Source organism: Lagopus leucura, unplaced genomic scaffold (genome assembly GCF_019238085.1).
Source record: "Lagopus leucura isolate 7727_CA_CO unplaced genomic scaffold, USGS_WTPT01 Super-Scaffold_100159, whole genome shotgun sequence".
Taxonomy (NCBI): domain Eukaryota; kingdom Metazoa; phylum Chordata; class Aves; order Galliformes; family Phasianidae; genus Lagopus; species Lagopus leucura.
In genome coordinates, this window is record NW_024962335.1 from 21,503,299 (window position 1) to 21,526,487 (window position 23,189).

Below are 23,189 nucleotides of genomic sequence, written 5' to 3' on the forward strand. Positions count from 1 at the left end.
ATTCTCAAGTTATAGGGGAGCCCCACAGCGCCATCAGTAAATGCTTCAAGCTAAAAGAGAGGAAGTTTAGATTGGATGTAAGGAAGAAGTTTTTACAATTAGGGTGGTGAGGCACTGGATCAGGCTGCCCAGAGAGGTAGTGGATGCCCCATCCCTGGAGACACCCAAGGTCAGGCTGGACAGGGCTCTGAGCAACCTGATCTACCTGTGGGTGTCCCTGTTCACCGCAGCGGGTTGGACCGGATGGCCTTTAAGGGTCCCTTCCAACTCAAATGATTTTATGATTCTATTATCTTCAAGGAAACGAGAGATGTGCCAGACATGAAAGGTTTGGACCCTGCTTTAATATTTTGCTCTTTGGACTTCTGTGCCTTTGGACTTCCGTTTTTCTCTTCAAGGGCAGGGAAGGCCAGCCAACCCCAGGTGGGAGCAGCAGAATGCTTGAAAAACCCAATCCTCCCCAGATGACTGTTCTCAGCTGTTTTCACTGTTGCAGGTTAAAAGCTTGTGTTCGCCACTGTGCTGAAATTTGAAGCGTAAGGACAATGGCCCTGGTGTGCTGGCTATCCAAGCCTACTGGAAGCTGGCCTGTGGCTGGAGGCTGGAAGTCAAGGAGGGCACCGGGAGCTTGGTGTACTCAGATGAGCACCAAGAGGCTGTGTGTTGTTCCATGCCTGGGAGGATGCTCCTTGTATTAGTGAAAAAAGGAAAAATGGTGACAGCAACAAGGCCCGAGGGAACGGCATGGAACTGTGTCAGGGGAGGGCAGCTGGGGGTCTGCAGCACAGGGTGGGGGGCATGGAACGGGCTGCCCAGGGCAGCGGGCACGGTCCTGAGTGCTGGAGGTCAAGGGGCATTGGGATTGCTGCTCTCAGACACAGGGTTTGGATTTTGGGTGGTGCTGTACAGAGCCAGAGGTTGGGCTCGGAGGTCCCTGTGGGTCCCTTTCAATTCACGATATTCTGAGGTTCTGATTCTGTGAAAATGCTGGGACAAAAACCTGAGAGAATCACTCAATCGACCGAAAAGGAAGAGCCGAATAGCAGCAGACACGCAAACAAAAGTTGCTGAGAGCGCCGGTGGGTTTCTCTAAAGTTCTGCAACAATTATACATGTGTATTGTGGGAGAACAATTGGAATACATACCGTGTGTCCCACAGGTTGGAAGCGACTGGGATTAACTGCGTCTCCAAGGAGGCGGCAAACGGCGGTCACTTAAAAAACAAAAACGCAACGATCCCGGAACTAAGCCTGGACGGCGGTGAGAAACGCGCCCCGATAGCCGCATTTGCATAGCGCCGAGGGAGGAAACGGCCCGCAATCGCCCGGCATTTGCAAGCAAACGGCGAAGGAGGCGGCACCCCACGGCTACCGCGCCGCGCTCCGAAGGCGGGCGGGAAGCGGCGCGGAGGCCCCGCCCCGCCTCGGGGAGGCAGGTGTCGGGCCCCGCCCACCTCGGGCCGGGGGCGGGGCCGGAGGAGCGGGCCGCGTGCGTGCGTGCGTGAAGTCACCGCCGCCGTCACGATGGGCGACGCCTCCCCCGTCCTAGGCTTCCCGCGCGCCTTTCTCCCTTAAAAGGACAATGGGGCGCGCGAACGAGAGAGCTCGATTGTTGAGAATGGAGCCGTGGGAACGGCGCGTGCGCAGAGCGGCGGGCGCTGAGAGGAGGGGCGGAGCCGGAGCGCGGGAGGGGGGGCCGTGAGTGCGCCCGCACGGGCTGGCGGCAGAACGCGAGGGGAGGGCGCGCGGCGGCGGGAGCGCCGCACGGGGCACGGCGCTGCACAGGGCGCGCGGCGCGGGGCTGGTCTGCACGAGCGGGTGTGCGGTGAGTGAGCTCGTAGTGCTTCGGGGCGAGCGGGGAGAAAAGTGCAGCCGAGAGGCGGCGGGAGACTTGATGTTGGGAGTTTCTGTAGTGTTGTGGGGGTTTTTTTCTCTCTCTTTTTTTTTTTTTTTTTTTTTTTCTTTCTTTTTAAATCTTTTCCCCAGGCAGGCGGTGGGTCGCGCTCACAGTGCGGAGCCCGCAGCTGCACGTCGGTGCTGGGCGCAGGTGCGACCGCGCACACCTGTGGCTTGGGGGGCCTGACAACGCGCTGCCGGGGCGGGGGCAGAATCCCGGCGGCACGCAGCCCGGCCCGGCCGGGGGAAAACAAAGGGCCGCCGTGTGCCGCCGTCGGTCCGGGGCTCGGAGCGCGGGGAGCGGCCCGAGAGGGTTTGGGAGGGACTTTCGGGGAGAGGCGAAACTTCGGCAGCTCCGTGCCGCGCGGTCGCTCCCCGCGCGCCGTGCCGGCGGCCCCGGAGCCCCGCGCCGCGCTTTGAAGTGCAACTGTTGCCATGTTTGAATTACGTCAGGGCCGAGCCATGAGGAACCCGCGCGCACCGCCCGGGGCTGGGGAGGGGGCGCCGCGAGCGGCCCGGCCGGGGGTGGCCGCCGCCGGGCGCTCAGCGCCGCGTGCTCCTCGCTCACGGGTCCCGTCGGAGGCCGCGGGTCGGGGGCCGTCCCACCTGGCCCCGGGCGGCGGAAAGTAGGTCGGTCGGCAGCCCGCCCGGGGGGGCCTTTGTTCGCGGCCGGAGCGCGGCGCTGCCCCGCGCGGTGCCACGCGGTGCGGGGCGGAAAGCGGCCCCGAGCCCGCTTTTCGGCGCCCTCGGCTCCTCCGTCCTCTCCCTTTTCCGACCCGGCTTCGCTCTTCTTCTCACACGAGCACGAAGTTGCCGTTTCCCTTCGCGCGAGGGCGTGCGGCCGCGGGATTTAAAGGGCTCGCCGCCGTGCCCGAGGCCCGCGTTGAGCGCTCGGTTCTGCGATCCCCGAAAAGTCGGGGTGTTGCCGCGCCGAGTGCCCGCGGCACCCGGGTGTCGGGCCGGCGGGGCTGCCGCGCACGGCCGCAGCGGCGGCGGAGGCTGAGCCGTGCGCTCGGGCACGGACACCACGTGCTCGTCGCCCGAGGTGGGGCTGTCAGCCCCGCACGGCGCACGTGCTGCGGAAAGCCCCTTCTCCGCGGGGCCGGCTCGCTGTGTGGTCCGCGATTTTCTCAAACTAGAGAGATGACACGAGTCTCGGAGCAGGCGCTGCGCTGGAGGGCTTTGTGTCGGCAAGTCCTTGGAGGCAGCTGAGTGTTCCGGGCTCTGCTGTGAGCTGCAGCCGCGGGGTATTCAGACGCACCTCTGGGCTTGCGGCATTGTGCTCCTGCAGGAAGCAGGCAGTGAGCTCCTCAGCCAGTGGGAAAAGTTCCTCCTTGCTCCTCTCCCGGCTGGGGGGGATCTCTGGGAGCTCCTGGCTGTGTGCGGCTACCCCAGTCAGAAGAAAGCACTGCTTTCTGCTTAAGGGAAGAAAATGCGAAGAGTGCTGGAGCATTCACCCGGATTGTGATAAACAGCATTAGGTTTGCCTTACTTGTACAGAGCAACAGTGTCACTAAAGTGCTTTGCACTGATTCTCAAACAGCTTCTCTTAAGTGAGCAATGCCTGCAGCTCTGCTGCTGAGCCTGCTGTGTCCTGGAGCTGCCCGTCTGGGGCTGTCCAGCAGAAGTAAGGCAGCCCCTTGGCCTAGGCTGGGAGCAGAGGCTCAGCAGAACACAGGGGTGGGGCTCCATTTCACGGGCTTGTGAATTTCTGTAGAATGTGCTCTGTCCAAAGTCTACATGAAATGACTGCTGTTACTGCTTGAAGACGTGGAAGTGTCTTAAGTGAAGTGACTTCACTATCCTGCTACTGCTTCTGTTGCAGCCGTCATCAGACATTCTAACCTTGTGATAATAAAACCTGTTCAGTGTCTTGTGATCCAAGTGTCCATGATGCTCTTCCAGCAGCAGGTGGTTGCTGGCAGCGTCTTAACAGCTGCAGTGCACCCAGGTAAGTATCACAGACTCATCGAGCAGCTCAGGTTTTCCTTGTGGGGCTCCTGCTTAGGCTGAACATGGTTTTAGTTTTGCAATAGGAGTTTCAAGAGGGGGAAGTCCTCTTTAGAAATGGAATGTCTGCAGGTGGGACAGGTTTGGGATTTCTTTTTTCCTTATGCAAATCTTACTGATTATTGTTTTCATGCTTTGGCCTATCCCTTCTGGAGCAGTAACCGCATAGCAGCGTGCAGGAACGCCCAATACCTCGGCCTTTCACTCTTTTTCTTTGTGTAAATGAATCGGGTTTGCATTTCCCATAGAAGATCAGCAGGTCAGCAGGCGCCTCTGCAGCTCAGCTACCGACAGTTTCACTCAGGATGGCTGTGACCTAGCTTGAGTACTGTGGGAGTCTTAAACAAGGAAAAGCAACGTCTGGTTTAATTTCAGTGTGGTCTGGGAGTCTCTGCCAGTTGCATCTGTTGTGCTGAGATCTCACTGCTGCACAACGGTAGCTGCAGACAGGACTGGCGCAAGAATTGGCTCACTGATGTTGCTGAGCTTATCGAGTCAGAACTCTGCAGGATGCTGCTTCATTCTGGTGTGCCTGGACTGTAGCAGTGGCCAAATGTCACTTTCCTTCCAGTAAGGTTTTGGGCAGACAGAGGAAGGGAAGGCACCCTAGGAAGTTCTGGAAGTGTTACTTGTTTGTGGACGTGTGCTGGCTGTATGCACTTGCTGATGCAGAAACCAGAGTATGTGTAGCCTTTCTGTATTTCAAGGTGCTGGGAGCATTGTGTTGCACTGAGAATGAATGATCCAGGCCAGAGTGAGGAGACAAGAGAAGAGAGAGGTGTGGAGTAGTCAGACTGACATCCTTTGGTTCTCCTGTAACGTGGGGGAGTGTTTTCTTTCAGCTTCATGAGAAGCAGGTGAGCGCATTCCTTCTGAGTGGCCTGATAATTGTGTTACAAAGGGAGACATGCCTGCCTTCTAGGAATTCCTTCCTCTCTGTTATTACAGATTTCTCATTCTTCTTGGGTGATCAAGAAGAATGCAGAGGAATCTGGGAAGGCAAATGAAAGCGGCTCAGCTTTTCTTAATCTGAAAAGTTCAGAAGTTCTTCCTTGACTTGAAATCTTAATGAGCATCTGAAGCAATACCTTTTAATTTAGACCATCAAATTAAGTTTTGCGAAGAAAACTGAGTCCCAATTTCTAGTCCTGACAGGCAACAAAAGCATGAAAGAATTCTCACATGCATATGATGCATGCTGCTTTGTACCAGCCCTTCACAAACGTAATAAGCAGGGTGTGTTTTTCTTCCCCCGCCTATTCTGCTGCTCTCTGCTCTACTCTGACTTTCTGCTATTCCTAAAATGTCAGGGCAGATGTATGGAGAACTTGTTCCTTCCATTCCAGCTGCTAATACAGGACTTGGGGTAAACAGCTTCTCTGTCTGCAGGGGGGCAGGGGATGAGGATCGCTTTCTCTCTGACTTGAGGGAGTAGCATTCCCTACGTAGTGCAGGTACATCTCCAGTTCAGCAGACTGATAAATATGCCCCACTAGATTTTCTGGTTTTTTTGGGGTTGGTTTGTTTTTTGCTGGTGAGTGGTCCCTTTCATTTCCGCACAGCTGCTAATTTAAAAGACTTCATGTATTTAAAATACCTTGTTTAAATTTGGCAAAACTATCTTGTGTGATGCTTTTAACTTTTATGGAGCTGCAGTCCCACCTGGCTTCTTCTTATCTGTCCCCAATTTCACATGGTTAAGCTTCCACAGCTGAGATTCATGCATTGCAGTAGTAGGAAATCTAGCCTGTGTTACATCAACTGGAAAATCTTAACTCCCTGATTCTCATCTGAGATCTACCTTCGTTGCAAAGCTTTCAGTTAAACCATTCGAATGGCTCGATCATGTGTCCTAACTACACCTAAGTCTACAGAGAAATAATGTCAACTCCAGCACTAGACAGACAATTATGGAAAGTTGAGATGGAGCACTTTAAGTTTAGCAGTGTTGGTAAGTATTTGTAGACTTAAGTGCAGTCTGCATTAGCTGCTGAGCTGTGCAGCTGACAGAATATTTAGTGCATAATGGTCAGATGGCCACTGGTTAAGATTAAATGTGGAACTGGATGGATGCCTTCCATTTACAACTGTGCTTGTCAGAGAAATGTGTTCTACTTGTGGTTTTTTTGCTACTAGCTTTTCCCCATTCAGGCATGATATATGGTAATACCGTTACTGACCGTTCATCAAGTGGGAAACAGATGGCACTAGTTTCCCTTCTATTGAAAGACTGTATTGAGAGGCTGCTCCTGTGAGAATGGCAGCAATAATGCAAAACAAAATATTTTCAGAATATATATGTCTGGTGCCAGCCTTTGCCAGAACTTTAATTGTAAAACATGCATCTTATTTCTACTGTGATATAAATACCAGCTGGTGGCAGAGATCACCTCATCAGTGTCTGGATTTCTGGGAATTTCTCCCTGGGTTAGAAAATCAAGTAGCTGAGATCAGTACTGTGTCTTGCCCTGTAACGATCAGGATGCTCTTGCTGCTTAAGTTTTACAGTTCTCATGAACTTTTTGTCTGCAGTTACCTCTTGTCTTTCTAAAGAAAAGCACCAGATTGCAGGTTAAGGTAGTCACATAATCTGAAGCCACTGTTTGGTAGCTGGAAATTCCCCAGTGGAAGGTGCTGTGCTGTTGGATCTCCAGAGGCTTGTTAAACATGGTATCCCTGAGAGGCATCTGTCTGAAGGGCAGTGCTGCATGCTGAGAAACAAAGTATGTACTCTTAAGTGTCTGCCTAGACACTCCTTTATTTGTCATGACAGTCCAAGGATACTAACTGGATTTCCTGGCCAGTGCTGTGCTAATAAAGGGAGCAGAGTCCCATAGGAAGCATTTGGGGTGATGGTGCTGGCTATGCGCAGTAGTCATCCTTGGGGGAACCTGGCTGGAGGTGAGCCTGCAAACGTGCACGAAGGAGTATAGTGCTTCAAATGTGTGCCAAACAGCTGTGTTAACCTTGGTTGAAAGGGAGAGCATCCCCTCCATCTTTCTCATTATTCAGTTTGTGCATGTCCCTTAGCTTTTCTCTGTGAGGGACTTGGACACAAAGAGTGTTGTTTGTTTGTTTTTTTTTTCCTCTTCAAAACTCTGCTGCCCTTTGCTACCTGGGACAGCAGAAATTTGTCTTGCAGTGTCCGTATATCCTCATTTTCCCCTGTGGGGTTGGAGGTATTGTTGGAATTAGTCCATGTGGAGGACCATGTTCAAGCCTGGGTCGTTGATTCACTGCGATCCTTGCTGTGATCCTGCAAAAACACGCAGGTTATTTATCCCTATGTGTAGTGCCTGTCAGTAAGGTAAGTGTGATGCTAGGTGTAGTCATTTCATGGAAGCATGTAAGTCTTCCCCCTGCACTGCTGTGGGTGAAGATTTGGAGACAGACCATGTGCTGCCTGCATTCCCCAGTGGCTAAGCTGCGTTTACTGGGGCATGGCAGTCCCTGGGCTTGTGAGGTGGCTGGGAGTTCCCACTGATCAGATTCTCCCACGTGTGATGGAGATGCTCTCCAGAAAGCCCTCCTCGAGCCACCAGACTTCTCAATAGATGTGCTGGAGATAAGCTTTTGTTTTGTTGTGTTGTATTTTTTTTTTTTTTGTCGTTGTTAGCTTCTACGAGACTTGGCGGTTTTGTCAGAGGAAGGGAGAAAACTGTGCTATTTGCATGGCTCTGTCTCCTTTCAGTTCTTAAAAGCAGAAGTTCTCAGCAGTGGAAGCCTGTTCTCGGGGAGCTTCCTGTCACCAGTGGGCTGTCCCCTCTGAGCAGTTTGCCTGTGTTGGATGACAAGTGTCAGAGGCCTTGCTATGGCGTTGGCTGGGCAAACCACAGTCTGTTCAAACAGAGCCCTTCTTGGAGCAGTCCCTGTGTGGCCATAACATGGGCTCTGTGCAGCCCACGTGGCTAGCAGAGCCTTTGTGCACATCCTGGCCCCACACCAGGAAAGCATCTGTTTCACTTGGTGCTCTGTGGGACCTGTGTGCCCTCTGGCAGCCTTTCAGGCTGGGCCTGAAGGCATGATGCACTGGGGAGTGCCATAGGCTGGAGGTGGGGAGACCTTTCTAAAGGGCAGTGGGGTGCCCTTCATGGAAGTATGTGTAGGTAAGAGCTTTTGCTGCCATAGAGGCTGCTCGTCTGGGCCTGGCTGTCAGGAAGAGCTCCCCAGTGCTGTGCTCCGTTGAGGGCTGGAGGGCTCCACCCTGCTGCTCTTAGAGCGGCTTTTCAGGTATGTCTGCCCCACAGCCTGGAGGCATGGCTGCAGCTCCTTTGAAGTGACTCCTACTCGCTTTCCTGCTGCTTTCAGCACGGTGGCCGGTTTGCAGTGAGGGTAGCTGATGATGACAGCCTGGTTGCTGTGACCTGGGGCTGGGGCGGGTTGGCACGGTCTTCCTGCAGCCCGCTTGGCTGCTGGAATGAGTATGGCTTTCCTGCACTGCATCTGCACCTCTGGGTTATGCTGCTGCTGTGGGCATGGACTTGGAGAACAGTGCAGTCACAATGGATATTGCTTGATATCCCAGCTGTTGTTCACTCTTCTGTAAGATAATAAGGTGTGGATTAGGTGCATCTGCTCTTTGGAAGCAATACGAGATAGATCAGGCCAGTGCTCTTACCTGTCCTGAGTTACAGCCCAGTGTTGGTTTACCCAGTGAATCACACAGGTTTTGCTTTCAGTATCTAAAAAGTGATAAGTAACACCAGTTCCTGTTTGTTTCAGCAGGCTACAGCTGGGAGGAAAAAATGTTTGGCTTTCACAAACCGAAGATGTACCGGAGTATAGAGGGCTGCTGTATTTGCAGAGCTAAGTCTTCCAGCTCTCGTTTCACTGACAGTAAACGCTACGAAAAGGATTTCCAGAACTGTTTTGGGTAAGACTTCCTTCAGTCAACTCTGCATCTCTCAGGGTTTTGATCTCCGAGCTGCACACCTGATGCGCTGTCAGATGTGGTTGGCTTGGGTAGGTGGTGGGGGAAAGCCCCAGCCTCCTTGTGACTGTCCCACTGTAGGACTGGTTCCTCTGCTGTGTGTGGCATTGCTGGGTTATTAGCCCAGTGTGGCTGCTCATGCAAGCTGAAGCAGATGATAGCATTGAAGGCTCTGGCCAATTCCTCTTCACCCTCACAGCATGTGGTGACTTAGTTGTGATCCTTAGAGGTATAAATCTCTGCGCGAGGTGGAAGGCAGCATGGATCTGTGGAGGCTTTTGGTTATTCTGGAGATTCAAGGACATGAGATAAAGCTTGTACCTTATTTTGGCTATTGGTGCTATTGTTCTGATAAGGCTTATTGATATGTTAGTAAAACTTCTCATTGGAGACCATTCTGGCGAAGAATGAGAATTAATTCATCAACTTTCCAGTTAATCAAAGCTGTGCCTAATGCTTTTGTTACTGATGCTTCCAAACAACTAAATAGCAGTGATTTCTTGTACCAGCTGCTGTGGCCTTTTAACTTCTTGAAACTTTGCAATTTTGTCATTGAATTGTTAACGAGGCAAACTCTTCTGATTACCTCACTAAAATTTCAAAATAAACAGCTTCTGCTGCTGTAGTTTTCCTCAATTTTTTTTTTCCTAGGAAAAATACATTGTTATATTCAGCTTTTTTCTTTCCAGTCTCACTGGACTGACTCTCATCAAAATCTTAGGCCAAAGTTTAACTTACATCTGCTGTTTAAAAACTGTATGTGTTTTATCAGTATTGCTTCTCTTGTCTCAAGCTTTTAACTTCACGTGTGCAAATCTTTGCAGGCTTTGTGAGTCTTTACCTTGTCTCTTTCCTTCTTCTCCCTCACCCCCCTTTCTAGAAACACCCCTTTCATGTATGGTTTTATAGCGCTTTGTATTGACCGTGGATTTTTGTTCATAAATCTGATGCTGACAGTTTTTGCTGTCGTAATTCTTGGCTGCTGTCCTTGGCAGTGGAAAGACTGAAGGCCCATTGCTTTTTATATATATATATATATATATATATATATAAACAGCAGTAAAGAAGCTTGCAGAATACTGGAGCTTTTGGTCTTGCGCTATCTGAAATATGTTTGCCAAGGTGAAAAATGCAGTCTTAACTCTGAACAAATAAGGGTTTATCTGAGCCTGCCTACCCATTCATCTATACATGCTTCAAAGTCCTCTCATTTGAACAGCTGGAAAACCCAACTCTGTGTTCCCTTTAGTGTGGATTCCTCTAGTGTGATTAGCTGTAGAAATGGTTTCTGAAGCAAGATTGTTAGAAGGAAGCAAGTATTGCTGTTGTTCCAGTGACCGCTGTTTCTGAAACCCTATCCTGCATGTATGCAGCAGTGTGTTGGATGGTATTTGTTACTCATCCTTGAAACTCTGTGAGAAAGCTAAGAGCTGAATAAGCTTTTGTCAGATCTCAGAGTTTTGTTCCCTGCTTACGCTCAAGGAATAGGATTATTCTCTCTCCAATCAAATCAATCCAATCACTGAGGCTGTGGTTTAAAAGAAAACAAGGCAAAACAAGGCAAACAACACATAAACAACAGAAGGTAATGGGGCTGGGTTTTCTTAGCCTCCTTCTGGTGGCGAATTACAGTGCCTTTTATTTCTACATGGAATAATGTTTTTCTGAAAGTCAGACCTGGTCTTCAGATGGCACTGATGAAGCACCTCAGATTAATTGTCATGCCTGAAAATCAGATCTTGAGAATGAACCCGTTTCCTTGTGCTTCTGACACTGTTATTGCATGATTGTTTTTATTAATTGTTATAAAGTGATTTTTGCTTTTCATTTTTACCAGGCTCCACGAGGCCCGCTCAGGAGACATTTGCAACGCCTGTGTCCTTTTGGTGAAAAGATGGAAAAAGTTGCCAGCAGGATCCAAAAAAAACTGGAATCACGTTAGTTAATTTATCTATTTCTTCCTTGCCCTTAATTAACTTGCCTTCTACTTCAGTCCGTTCTACATCAGAGAGGGAGGCACTAGAAAGAGTTTAGGGGTTGCTATTTCCCAACTGCCTTCACTCCCTAATCCCAACATTTCTAAAACTTTGCCTGGAATATTTCTTGTCTTTGTTAGACTTACGTGCAAATTGTGATGGTGCAAGCCATGGATGGAGTTGCACACTAACCTACCTTGTAATTCCTTGTTTTCACAATCTCATAACTTTGTCCAGAAGTCTCTTATGACACTCAAAACATTATAGAATTTGGTCTCTGTCCAAAACTGGTCACTTTTTTTTAATAGCTTGAACAAGCAAGGTGACTTATTCCAAGTAGCACACAAATCAATGTGGCTTAATCAGGTAATTAAAGACTAATATCTTGCAGCTATTCCTGCTCATATGTTCTGTTTTGATCTATCTAATTCAGTTTGGGCCTAAGGCTGGTAAGATGATCAGGATTCCTTGTGTATGAAATAATATTTATAAAGGAAGCCTTGGTGAGAACAGGATCCAGAACTATGATTGTTACTAGCTCTAGCTTTATTAAGAAGTTAAACTACTGATTTAAAACAACAAAACCAATCTCTAGGGTAAATGCTTAGTTGTCATTCTTTTGATTGAGCCTCTATAGATGTAAACAACCATTGCCTATTCAACTGAATCTGTCAAAATAGGAAGAAGATGTAAGTTTAGTTGGATGTACTTTTGAAACTGGTTTGCCTTCTTTTCCTACAAACTCAGCCTCTTGTAAACCAGATTTAAGAGAAATGTAAGTGTGAGTACGCAGAACTGCTTTGGTTTAACTAGACTGCTTTTGAGCGTTTCTGCAACACCCTGGAAGGAGGTTGGAGTGAGGTGGGGTTGGTCTCTTTTCCCAGGTAACAGGCCTGGGACAAGAGGAAATGGCTTTAAGTTGCAACAGGACAGGTTCAGGTTGGATATTAGGAAACATTTCTCAGAAAGAGTGTAACTGCCCAGAGAGGTGGTGGAATCGCCATTCTTGGAGGTGTTCAGCAACTGTGTGGATGTGGGCATGGTGGGGATGGACTGGTGTTGGAAAAGACCTGTAAGATCATCCAGTCCAACTTTAATGATTCTGTGAGCTCCTTCAGCTAGATCAGTGCAGACATCTTGACAAAGGCAGTATCTGGGCATAATTCAGGATCACTGTGTGCATTTTCTGTGTTGTAGGTGGTAGATGCCAGGGCTGGACCCAGTCTGAAAACAACACTGAAACCAAAGAAAATGAAAACTCTCTCTGGAAGCAGAATAAAGAGCAATCAAATCAGCAAGCTGCAAAAAGAATTCAAGCGGCATAGTAAGTAGATCCAAACAGACTTTGATTATAAACTTTGGCTTCTCCTAAAACTTACTGCTAAGTGACCATGTTGAGTGGCCTCCTGGATTCAGTTGTGCTCTCACGCATTCAGGCTTTCTCTGTTCCTGTAAGCTCTTGTTCTCAGTGTGTTTGGGGAGGGGGTGGAATGAAAGGGGAGACCGTGTGCAGGATGAGTATCTGAAGGGGGCTGGTTGTGTCAGGTGGAGAAGTGACAAGGAGAGGGTTAGAAGCAGGGCTGGAAGGAGTAGGCAATTGCAGCTTATATCTCATGCTGAAATGACACATCTCTTGGAAGAACTTCTTGGGCAAAGCCCTCATTGAAGTTGGAAGAGATTTCCCCCTGTTCTCATTAACTTGCTATGATAGTTTTAAGCTCTCTCCTCTCAAGAAAGGCTGCTTGCTCTGCTGATACCACTATCAGTCTTTTTCTTCCATGTATGTTTCCAGCCTAGGCTTTCTATTTAGCCTGTTTCTGCCCCTCTTCCCCCCCCCCCCCCAACATACACATGTACTCTGTAAGCACCTGCCATGTTCCTCTGTACAGTTTCCTTAAACCTTCTGCTAGTCTCAGTGATTTCTTTCCACTAGCACTTAGACTCTCAAATAGATATGGATTCATATCTTTCCCACACATCCATCTGTCAGTAACACTCTAAATATATGTCAGCAATCTAGTTTCTTTTTCCTCTAAAGCAAACCTTGTAGCTTCTTAACTGTTGCTGTCTTGATCTTCTCTGTTTTCTATCATTCTGCCTGACCTGAAGGAAGTGCTCTCAGAAGAACCAGTGAAGGCCTTGACCTAAGGAGCTTTTATCTACTCATCCAATGTGCAATAGTCAATTCTTACTGTGTTACTGTGGGTGGTAGAGGCAATTAAAAAGGAAGCTAGCAGTATCTCTATTCAGATATGCATCTGCATACCTGAAGTTGATAGATTACAGTTTTGTTCCAGCTGGAGCTTTAAACTACCTAATCCATTGCTCTAATCAGAAGAGCTTTGCAGGATTTTAATTTAATGAGTAAGAAAGGAGATTTGCACTGAAGGGCTGCATCTGAAGCAAAGGTCCTGACCAGCTTCAACAGTGTTTCAATGATTACAGAGAAGAACCAGGATCGTGTCTGAAGTGTGGCGTGCTGCTCAGGCTGCATTTGAGACTCTGACCCTGAACCTCTTTGCAGTCCTTCACACACAGGGACCTGCTTCAGTCTCCCACGTGATGACAGATGTTCTTTCAAGGATTTTTGAAGTAGGCAGGGGCAAGAAAAATGGGTTACTATTAGGCTTTTGTTGTTAATTAGGAAAGTCTTTCTCTTAGGTTCCCGCCTGCATGTGACCTTTTGAAGTAAGGAAAAGGATGAGTTGCTGCATGTCTTAATTCTTGCATTTATTCTTCCCCCCCCACCCTGCAGACTCTGATGCCCACAGCACCACTTCAAGTGCCTCCCCAGCTCAATCCCCCTGCTACAGCAACCAGTCTGATGAGGGCTCTGACACAGAGATGAGTGCTGGGTCCAGCAGAACACCGGTTTTTTCCTTTCTAGATCTCACGTATTGGAAGAGGTAAAATGAAACAGAAGGTGTGCTCTGTACAGACAGCAGTTTGTTTCATATTCAGTGATCAAGGCTGCTTCCTCAGGAGCTTGCAGGGTGCTGCTGCTGCTGAACTTGTGTTAGAGATATCATTTAAGTCACTAAGTATCCTACAATGCCTATCTTACTGGAAAGGAACACTATGTATTCAAGACTTTTTCCCCTATCTCCCTCCAGTTCTTAAACAAAAACATGCTATCTGGAGAGATGTTCTTACATTTTTGGGAGTAACGAACAATATTCTGAATGTCACTGTCTTGTCTTAAAACTATGCTCTGTAGATGCAACAAGTTACCATGTTACCATGTATGTATGTTTTGCTGCCAAGCTGAGTAACCTAGCATTAAATTTGATTGACCTGTGATGGTGGTCATTAAAAAAAAAAAAAAAAGAGAGAGAGAGGAAAAGCACAAGATTTTCTTGGAGCTGACGGGTTTGTTTTATTAGGTGTTGTGACACACTAATCCCTTGTTTAGCTAATTGCTATACTGGGATTGTTGTGACTTTGCTGCTCAAATAGTGTTTTTGAATGCCTAGTTGTCAAGGTTAGCTTAACCTAGATAGCTGCGTAGCTGAAATTTCTCTGCGAAGTAAAATGGGAGACTTAGTTTTATGTAGGCATGGCTTTTTTATGTGCATGGTTTTGTTTGTTTGATTGGTTTTTGTTGTTAGTGGTCGTCGTCTTGTGTTTTGTTTTAGTTTTCCTTCCCTAAATTATGATGTGGATTTAGACATTGATTTGCTCTCTCTCTTTGGACAGCCCCTCCTGTCATAGCCAAACAATGCTGAGGCTCAAGGAATCAGTGTCACAAGCTGTCTGCATCTCTGCTTGCTTTTTCTTTCAGGCAAAAGGTCTGCTGTGGAATTATTTACAAAGGGCGTTTTGGGGAAGTCCTCATAGACACTCATCTCTTCAAACCCTGCTGTAGCAATAAAAAGTCTGCCACTGAGAAGCCAGAACAAGATGGACCACAATCCCCAGCAATCTCTACCCAAGAGGAGTGGTGACTTCCTTGGAGAGCTGCAGACAGTTATACAGATCCTCTTATTCTCTGGAAAAATACTAGAAAAGTGACTCTGTTCACATCGGACACCTGCTATGCTGCCAAAAGACTATTCCCTAGAATTGTTTTGGGTTTTACTGCTACAATTCCACAAACTCTGAAACTAGTTTGTATCCTTTCAGAAAGACTGTACATAATATTTAAGATGCTATGGAACACTTAGTGAAGCTGAATGCTGCTGCAAGGTTGTCCCTCTTATCTTTCCCTCCCACTCCCTTCACAAGTGAACTTGAGGACGGGGTTTTGTATATTAAAGTGTATGTAGTTCATCTTTCTGTATTGAAAGAAACGGTGGTTGTAAGGGTTTTTATTTTTTTTAAGTTGGTTGGTAACCTCCCTTAAATCCCCAAGAAAATATTTCATTCTTAGACATGTATGAGATGAACTAATACATATAAATGTTGTCACCTCTCTAGTTGTATAAATATATATATTTTGAAGGTGTGGAGATCTCACCCTATACTACTGACGTTGTAAGAAAGACAGATATGTGACAGACTGTTAACTGCAGACATCTCTACTGTAAGTGATAGTTATCTGAAAAAGCCTCCCAACAACAGATGCTCTTAGGGAAGGGGTAGGAGCACTTCCCTTCTTAGCTAGGAAGGGAGGAGAAGGAGTTGCCTGAGAATTGAACACAGTGAAATGGATGGGAGACTTGTTTGTTTGTTTTTAACCTAGCAGCAGACCCTCTGGGCTTTGTGTAGTAACTGACTGATGATTAGAGGAGGACCAAGAAAACAACCCAATGCCCAAGTTAGGTGTAGACAATGGCCGTAACCAGATAACGGCTATATCTCTTGGCCTAGTGCAGCTCCAATGTGACCACAAAAAAGACTACTTGCTGGTTTCAGGCTTGACATAAGACCAAGCCACTTGCTAAGCAAGTAAGATTCAGGTCTGGGGACGCAAGCTGATTCCAACCTGTGGTTTGGATTCACAGTGCTTGTTTTAGAGCCACATAGCTTCTCACCAGCAGATCAAGGCTTTTGTAAATACTGGGCTTTTATTAGGATTGGTGCTGTGCTGAATAGAGGCAGCTCTGTTTGCATACATGATCAAAAGATTCCCAGCTGAACTTGTGTGCAAACCAGTGCGATGTTCCTTCAAACTCCACTTTGCCTTTAGGGTGATAGCAGCTTCCTGGAGGAGTGTGCTGCAGTTTTAGTTCCCTATTGATTCATGTTCCTTTATGAAGGTTTAATTTGTGTAACTTGAGAATTATGCTTTTGTTTGTTTGCTTTGGGGGGAGGGAAGGGATTTTTCTTTTTACTCTTTTTGGGATGTTCTGCAATGGATGCTACAAGCTTTCCTTGTGTGAGTCATCCGTGTAAAACTTTGGTGGGTAGGGCTTAGGACTGGATTTCTGTGTAATCTCACTTCCTGAAATGGGAATAGTTAGCAAATTAAAATATAGGTAGGAAAGGATATGCAGGATTTAAGAGGAGCCTCCATCCTCAAAGCTGTTTTTTCCTTTCTCCCTTCTGTTGAGTAGTCCAGCCTCTGAGGAGAGGATATCAGAAGAAGGCTTTGACTTATCACAGCCTTACATCTTACAGCTTTCATTGCTCTTTTATTGTGTTGTTGTTGTTTTTGTTTTTTGTTTTTTTTTTTTCCTAAGCTCCCTGAGATTCTGAAGGGAAGACAAAGCTACATGCCTTGCTTTTCATCTGCAACCAAATGAGTGGATACTTGTATAACTGCCTAACTAGGTCGGTCATGTCTGATAAGGACTTGAGCAAGAGTACTGGCTATTTTTTGCAGACACCTGCCTTTATTGGAGTTTGTGTTTTCAGCATCAGTAATTCTGTACACCTGAGGCTGCAGTACTGATGGCAGGTTGTGCTCTGATACGGATCATCTCTTCTTCTGTATTTATTTATTTATTGCTAGATTTCAACTGCCAACTGCTTCCCCACTCCCTCCCACGTGTTCCATTCCTGGTAGTAATGCAGAATGAACTGTATGTAGTCATGCACTTTGTATTAATGTATTAGAAATCTATGGAACCTGTTTTGTACTTTTATACTGTTCAGACACTTGTAATCCAAACTTTTTTTACTAGGGCAATGAATAAATTTAGACTTATTTAGAAAATGAATTCCTGTTTATTTAACCGTCCGCTTAATTAAGCTCAGTGTTTGAACCAGCCTATGCATTCATTTGTCTATTTGAACAAGATTTCAAAGCTTCCTTTTTTGGAGGAGGGAAGGCAGACAACTCTCTTTGCAACAAGTCATTTTCTATTTAATTTAGGAAGACGAGCAGAGCAGAGGAAGGATACAGTGCTTATTGTGGTGGGTAGCTGCCTCTACAGAATTCTCCAGCTGTTCCCGGGCACTGTGCTGTGTAACAGCCAATTCCTTTTCTGGAAATGGGTGGTGCTGGCTGGTTCTCCAGAGGGTTGCTGACCGTTCACAGGCATCTAGCAAAACTAGTGGGAAGCAATGGCATTCAGAGTAAAGTGCTGACAGCATGTGGGAACGTCCCTCTCCAGATCCAGCTGAGGCACTGGAAGAAACCAGCGCTCCTGTGCTGAAGCTGGAGCCTGTGGTGTTTTTTTTTCCCACGACAGGCGGAGTCAGCTGGATGAGCTCCAGCAGCCTGGAGGGAGCGTGGTCTAAGGCAGGAGCTGGCAATGAGTAACGGTGCTTAGAAGATGAGTCTATTGCCTGACAATGGAGAAAGCCTTAAGCTTAATGGTGTACTGCAAGAGATGATTCTGGACTTAAGTGGAGAAACTCTTGATTTATTGCTGATGACATGCTGGCTTTTTCCTATAAATTAAGCAGAAAGATATCCAGGAGTTTGCATAGAAACAAATTGTTCCAGTGGAAGCACTGCACAGACTGCACGTGCATCTGATTTTAGTGCAACACCAACTGTTTTGGACGTACATGATCTGCTATGGGTGCATGTAAAAATCAGTGTATGTCCTACTCCTTGCCATGCCCACCTTTTTCCAAATAATGACTTTGTTCCCCTGCTGCTGCACTCCTGTGCCTGCTGATGCGTTGGGGGTAAACAGGGTGTTCAGTAGCAGTTCCAATGTAGTGTTCTCCTGTGGAGCAGATAACCTGATGGAGGACTGCAGCTGCGGAGGAGCGTTGCCGCTATTGGAACAATGGGAAGACGGGACTCTGGCAGGGCAGCGACAGCAGGAGGCAGAGTTTTGGCTCAAGCCCTTCCGTGCTTTGCCTGCACCAGTCACAATAGGGAGCGTGGCATCTGCTAAAACAACCACCTGCCACTGCAAGCACTTAGGTGCTTCGCGAAGGGTTGTGTTATGCCTGCCTGAAAGGTGAGGAAAGCAAGGCATGTGACCTGGAAGCATTTTGCTGGAGGTCGCCCACGGACTTGGAGCGGACCCCAGACTTTCAAAGCCCGAGTTCAGTGCTGTGTGCTGCTGCGTGCAGGTTTTGCATGGCACTGCGTGGGGACAAATGTCATTCTAATCTGTACCACGTGCAAGTTTCTTTGTGCCGCTGAGTCTGTAACCCGCTTTCTGAGTAGATGACGGTCTAGCGTTGTACAAAAGTTCAGTTTTGATATGAAAGAAAGAAAAAGGGAACTTCGCTCTAAACGTCACTCCCAGCACCCAACACCCGAGCTGCGCAGGTGAAGGCAATGAGGAGCTGACTACGTGAGCGCACTCTCGCGGCCTCTCGCGGCCGGGCGAAGGCGGCGCGCAGATGGAGCCTCCCGCCACCAGGGGGTGCCCTTACCGCCCGCAGGTGCCGCGGGACGCGAAATGGCGCCACCCTCGCCCTCCCGGTTGTGGGGTTGGTGCTCGTCCAGCCGCCACGTGGGTCTAGGGGCTAGCGTGCTGTGCTGGTCACCTTTGGCCTCTGTGAGTTGTGTTTGGGACACAGGTTCAGGCGGGACATGCGGTAGGGACAAGCAGCTCCTGTTTTGCCCAGGTTACTATGCCCCACCGGGGTGCTTCATCTGTTTCAGTAATCTTGTAAGGAACAGGCACTTGGTGTGCTTGAACCCATGGCAGCACTAGACTAAAGGCCCATGGAATGTGAGGCTGTTTATGAGTTGGGCTCTGGCTTGCAAGTTGAATGTGAGCTGGCAGCATGCCCTGGCTGCCCAAAGGGCCAACTGCGCTCTAGGGTGCACCAGGCCTAGCACGGACACTGGCCAAAGGAAGGGGCTGTGCTGCCGTGTGCTGTGCAGCCTCACCTCGACATGGGATGAGTGGCTGAGGGCCCTGGGTTTGCTCAGTGCAGAGTAGAGGAGCTGAGGGGAGGCCTGCTGGCGGAGGGGCAGCGCTGAGCTCTGCTCTGTGTGACAGTGACAGGGCCTGAGGGAACGGCATGGAGCTGTGTCAGGGGAGGGCAGCTAGGGGTCAGGGACAGGGTCTGCAGCACATGGCCCTGAGCTGATGGAGTTCAAGGTGCATTTGGATGCTGCTTGCAGGCATAGGATTTGGATTTTGGGTGGTGCTGTTTGGAGACAAGTGCTGGGCACACAAGGGGGATAAGATGCTATCCAGAGGGACCTGGCCAGGCTTGAGCAGTGGGCTCAAGTGAACCTTATGAGGTTCGACGAATTCAAATGCACCTGGGTCAAGTCAACATCCGCTATCAATAGAAGCTGGGGGGTGTAAGGATGGAGCACAGCCCTGCTGAAAAGAACCTGGCGGTACTGGTGCATGGCAAGCTGGGTGTGAGCCACCAATGTGCCCTCAAAGCCCAGAAAGCCAACTGTATTCTGGGCTGCGTCAAAAGAAGTGTGGCCAGCAGGTGAGGGAGGTGATCCTGCCCCTCTATTCTGCAGTGGTGAGACCTCACCTGGAGTGCTGCATCCAGGTGGAGCCCTCAGTATAGGAGAGATGTGGACCTGTGCATCCAGAGCCTCAAAAATGATCAAAAGGATGGAAAACCTCTCCTACGAGGACAGACAGAGAGAGCTGGAGCTGTTCAACCTGGAGAAGGCTGAGAGGTGACCTGATAGCAGCCCTTCAGTGTCTGAAGAGAAGCTACTGGAAAGAAGGTGACATACTCTTTAGCAGGATCTGTTGTGATAGAATAAGGGGAAATGGCTTCAAGCTTAAAGAGGGGAGATTTAGGTTAGATATAAGAAAAAAGTACTTTACAGTGACAGTGGTGATGAACAGGTTGCCCAGAGAAGTGGTTGATGACCCATCCCTGAAGACTTTCAAGGTGAGGCTGGATCAGGCCCTGTGCGACCTGATCTAGCTGTGGATGTCCCTGTTAATTTTAGAGGAGCTGGACTAGATGACCTTTAAAGGTCTTTGTAACTCTATGGATTCTATGATTCAGTGATCCTTGTGGATCCCTTCCAGCTCAGGATATTCTGTCTCTCTGAGTTTTGTTAGCATTCAGCACCGTTGAAGGACTGATTCCAGTTGGGCAGTGTGAATTGCAGGACCCTAAAGTGCTGGCTGTTCAGCTAGGCTCAGCATCGTATTCTCTGACTACTCTTTGTACAGAGATGTGGAGTAGCAAGTGAGCCAGATGCTGTGCCTCCTTGAGCATGCTCCTGCTGGCCCGGTGTTGTGCATATCCTTCAGCCCTCTCACACGTAATAAAAGCTGAAAAGTAATAAGGGAAGAAGAAAAGGAGCAGTTCTCCCAGCCTGCTGAGCAGATGTGTAAAGCCTATGTGGCTGGATGGAGAATGTTTCTTTTGGATAAGTTCAGCTGGCCCTGCTGGCCTGTGTGGTGGATGTGGAGCAAGCTCCGCTCACCACCTCTCCATCTCTCCCTGTCACCTTCCCAGAGCTACCTTCAACTTCTGGAGGGCAGCTTGAGGCAGAAGGAGACTGGCTTGAAAACATTTGAAGGTGAGGGAGGAACCATTTTGTATAGAAATTAAGGTGCCTACTGAAGGGAGGCTTGTTCAGTGATGAGTTGTTCCTTGACTGCAAAGAGTAGAATTCCCTCTCACTTACCCGTAGGTAAGCTGTCCAAGAGGCTGGTGCCACTACAGCACCTTTTGTCCTTTGGCTACCATCTAGTTTTTAATGTGCATGAGATGATAGACAAAAAGGCAGAAATACCGAGATTTTTATTTTTTCTGAAATTTGAGGGACCAGAGGTACTTTTAAAATAATAACGAAACTCATATTTGAGAGTTATCATCTAAAATGCCTGAATTGTAGTAAAGCTTCTTCCTTGGTGCCTTCACACATAACTGGAAGGGAAGTAAAATGTAAGAACACAGCATTAGCTTTCATTAAGCTAATATTTTCATTAAGGACTTCTCAGATCTTTTCATGTAAACCCTTGTTTTCAGATTACAAAACTCAGCCATAAATTCCCCTCTGTGCTGATGCCGGGCACATAAGGTCTCAGACCATCAGCACTCCAGTCAATCAGCTCTTTGGTTAAAGCAGAGTCCTAAGATCCTCCCACATGTTCTAATTTGAATTTGTTTTTTGTTTTTTGTTTTTTGTTTTCCCTTTAAGTCCTTGTGCTTTCAAATACATGGAGTGAGTGGTTGGATGAAATTATTTGTGATGTGCATGCTCTGCAGGTTTGCAAATAAAATGCAAATGAACAGTGCATTTGATTTGGTTCTTTTTGCCTTAAAGCAGAACTGATCTTGATGGGTGCTGACGACATTCAGCTTCTTGCTTTGAAGATGGTAGGGAAGCTTCTGTAGTAGGGGAAGAGGGTATATATGAGGTGGACATTGTCAGTACAGGGCTAGCACCAGAAAGCCATTGAGCAGCCACAAAACAAAAATGTCATGAGCAGGAAGAAAAGGATAATGTTTGCAGCCAGGAGAAAATCCATCCCAAGCCAGGGCTCACACGTGTTCACAGCTAGAGATTAACCTTTACTGGCAGCAAATTCTTCTATTTGCCTCCTTCAGAAGCTCCTAGGGAGGTGTCTGCAGTGTCCCAAAAGAACAGAATCATGTTCAAGAAGTTTGGTTGTCTTGCTAAGGAACTAAGAGTAAAATTGGTTTATCTAAAGGCAGAGCTCCACAGTGTTTGTATTTCCTTGTAATGCTTCATTTACGTCCATCTTACATTGGTTATCATTATCTGAAGGAGGCAGCTGTAGAGGATTTGCTGCCCTTCTGCCAGGTCTGCTCCCAAACATTTGGAATGTGGATCAGCACAGTACTGCAGCAGTCAGCAGTGCTGCAACTCCTGAGTATTTCACCTGACACCTAGGCTGTAATTGCTTTCTGATGACTCTGCAGGTCTGACTTGGTTTGACTCTCTACATTCATGTGCCCCGAAGAGATGATTTCTGGGCTCCCCTTCTGCTTCAAAGGTTGCTGGCGAGGGACCATGACTTCTTCCCCACCTTAAGCCATGAGAGAAATTGGTCTTACACCCACCTACAGCCTTTTGTCAAGCTTGCTTTAGTGAGAGTGCACGTTGGGCCGTAAATCAGGAGTTAGGCTTTGCTGCTGCACCAAGGGGCTCTGGCATCCTTCATTTCCTGTAAACTGCCAATACTCTTTCTGTGATTTATATCTTCCAGGAGTGAAAGTGTAGGGCATGCAGGAGGCATGCACAGCATCTATTGCTTGTGGAGCCCACTAAGTATCAAGGACAAAATTCTGCTTTAGATGCAGGATTTAGACGCAGGATCAGAAGAGTCTGTTCTTTCCACTGGGAGCAGATACAACTCAGATGGCTTTGTCAAGTCACCCTAGAAAGTTATGCTGTAAATGGTTATGCTGTACCCTAGCTCTCCCTCTCTTTCTCTCTTGTCTTTTCAAATCTTAGGAGCAAATGGGGACAGAACCCAAATGGATTTCAGTACATGAAGACTAAGTGTACGTGACCTTTAAGGAAGAAATGGAAAAGAGTAAGTTTTCTTGATGTGACGGCAATGAGTTTTCTAAATGTAAGCTATAACATTGGTATAATGAATTTCCCATCACAGAGGAAAAATGCTCCTTTTAGGAAAGGTCTGACAGAATATGGATGTATGTGGGAGGGAGCACTAACTAGAGAGCTGGGAAATAACGGACTTCAACAGATTTGCAGTGGTGTTAGCATGCGGTAACCATCAGTTATCACTTTTGCTTCTTCGTCAGCAGATGGGAGGCAGTTCTGCTCTGTCTGTGTGCTGAGCTCTCCACGCAAGACATGTTTGCTGTGCAGGCACTTTCGCCCCTTTGGAAGGCAGCTCTGCATGGCCTCTGTTGGTTTATGCAGGCAAACCTGCAGCTATTGTCTATGCTGTGTGAACGGGTGGCACAGACAGGGCAGTCAGCTCTGTCCTGTCCACCTCAGCTCTTCATGGCTTCCTGAATTGAGCTAAAAGCAGCAATGTCTGCAAGCTTCAAGCCACGAGGCAGATTTCTCTTAATGTTACATCTTGGGGATTACATACTTTTGAACTGACTGAAATAAAAGGGCAGTGTTTATGTGAGGGATT

At 47.9% G+C, this 23,189-nt stretch overlaps 1 protein-coding gene across 2 annotated transcripts; it reads left to right on the forward strand.

Annotated features, from left to right (window-relative positions):
• Nucleotides 1-1,771: 1,771 nt before the first annotated feature.
• SINHCAF (SIN3-HDAC complex associated factor) lies at nucleotides 1,772-16,902 on the forward strand. 2 transcript variants are annotated; one of them, XM_042890484.1, is made up of 6 exons: nucleotides 1,772-1,825; nucleotides 8,632-8,779; nucleotides 10,674-10,773; nucleotides 12,010-12,136; nucleotides 13,568-13,718; nucleotides 14,594-16,902. In XM_042890484.1, exons 2-6 carry the CDS (start codon nucleotides 8,652-8,654, stop codon nucleotides 14,754-14,756), a joined length of 669 nt encoding a protein of 222 aa, XP_042746418.1. In that variant the 5' UTR covers nucleotides 1,772-1,825; nucleotides 8,632-8,651; the 3' UTR covers nucleotides 14,757-16,902. The 2 variants fall into 2 exon arrangements, with proteins under 2 accessions (XP_042746418.1, XP_042746419.1); XM_042890485.1 differs by having other exon boundaries at nucleotides 1,808-1,825; nucleotides 8,629-8,779.
• Nucleotides 16,903-23,189: the final 6,287 nt, after the last annotated feature.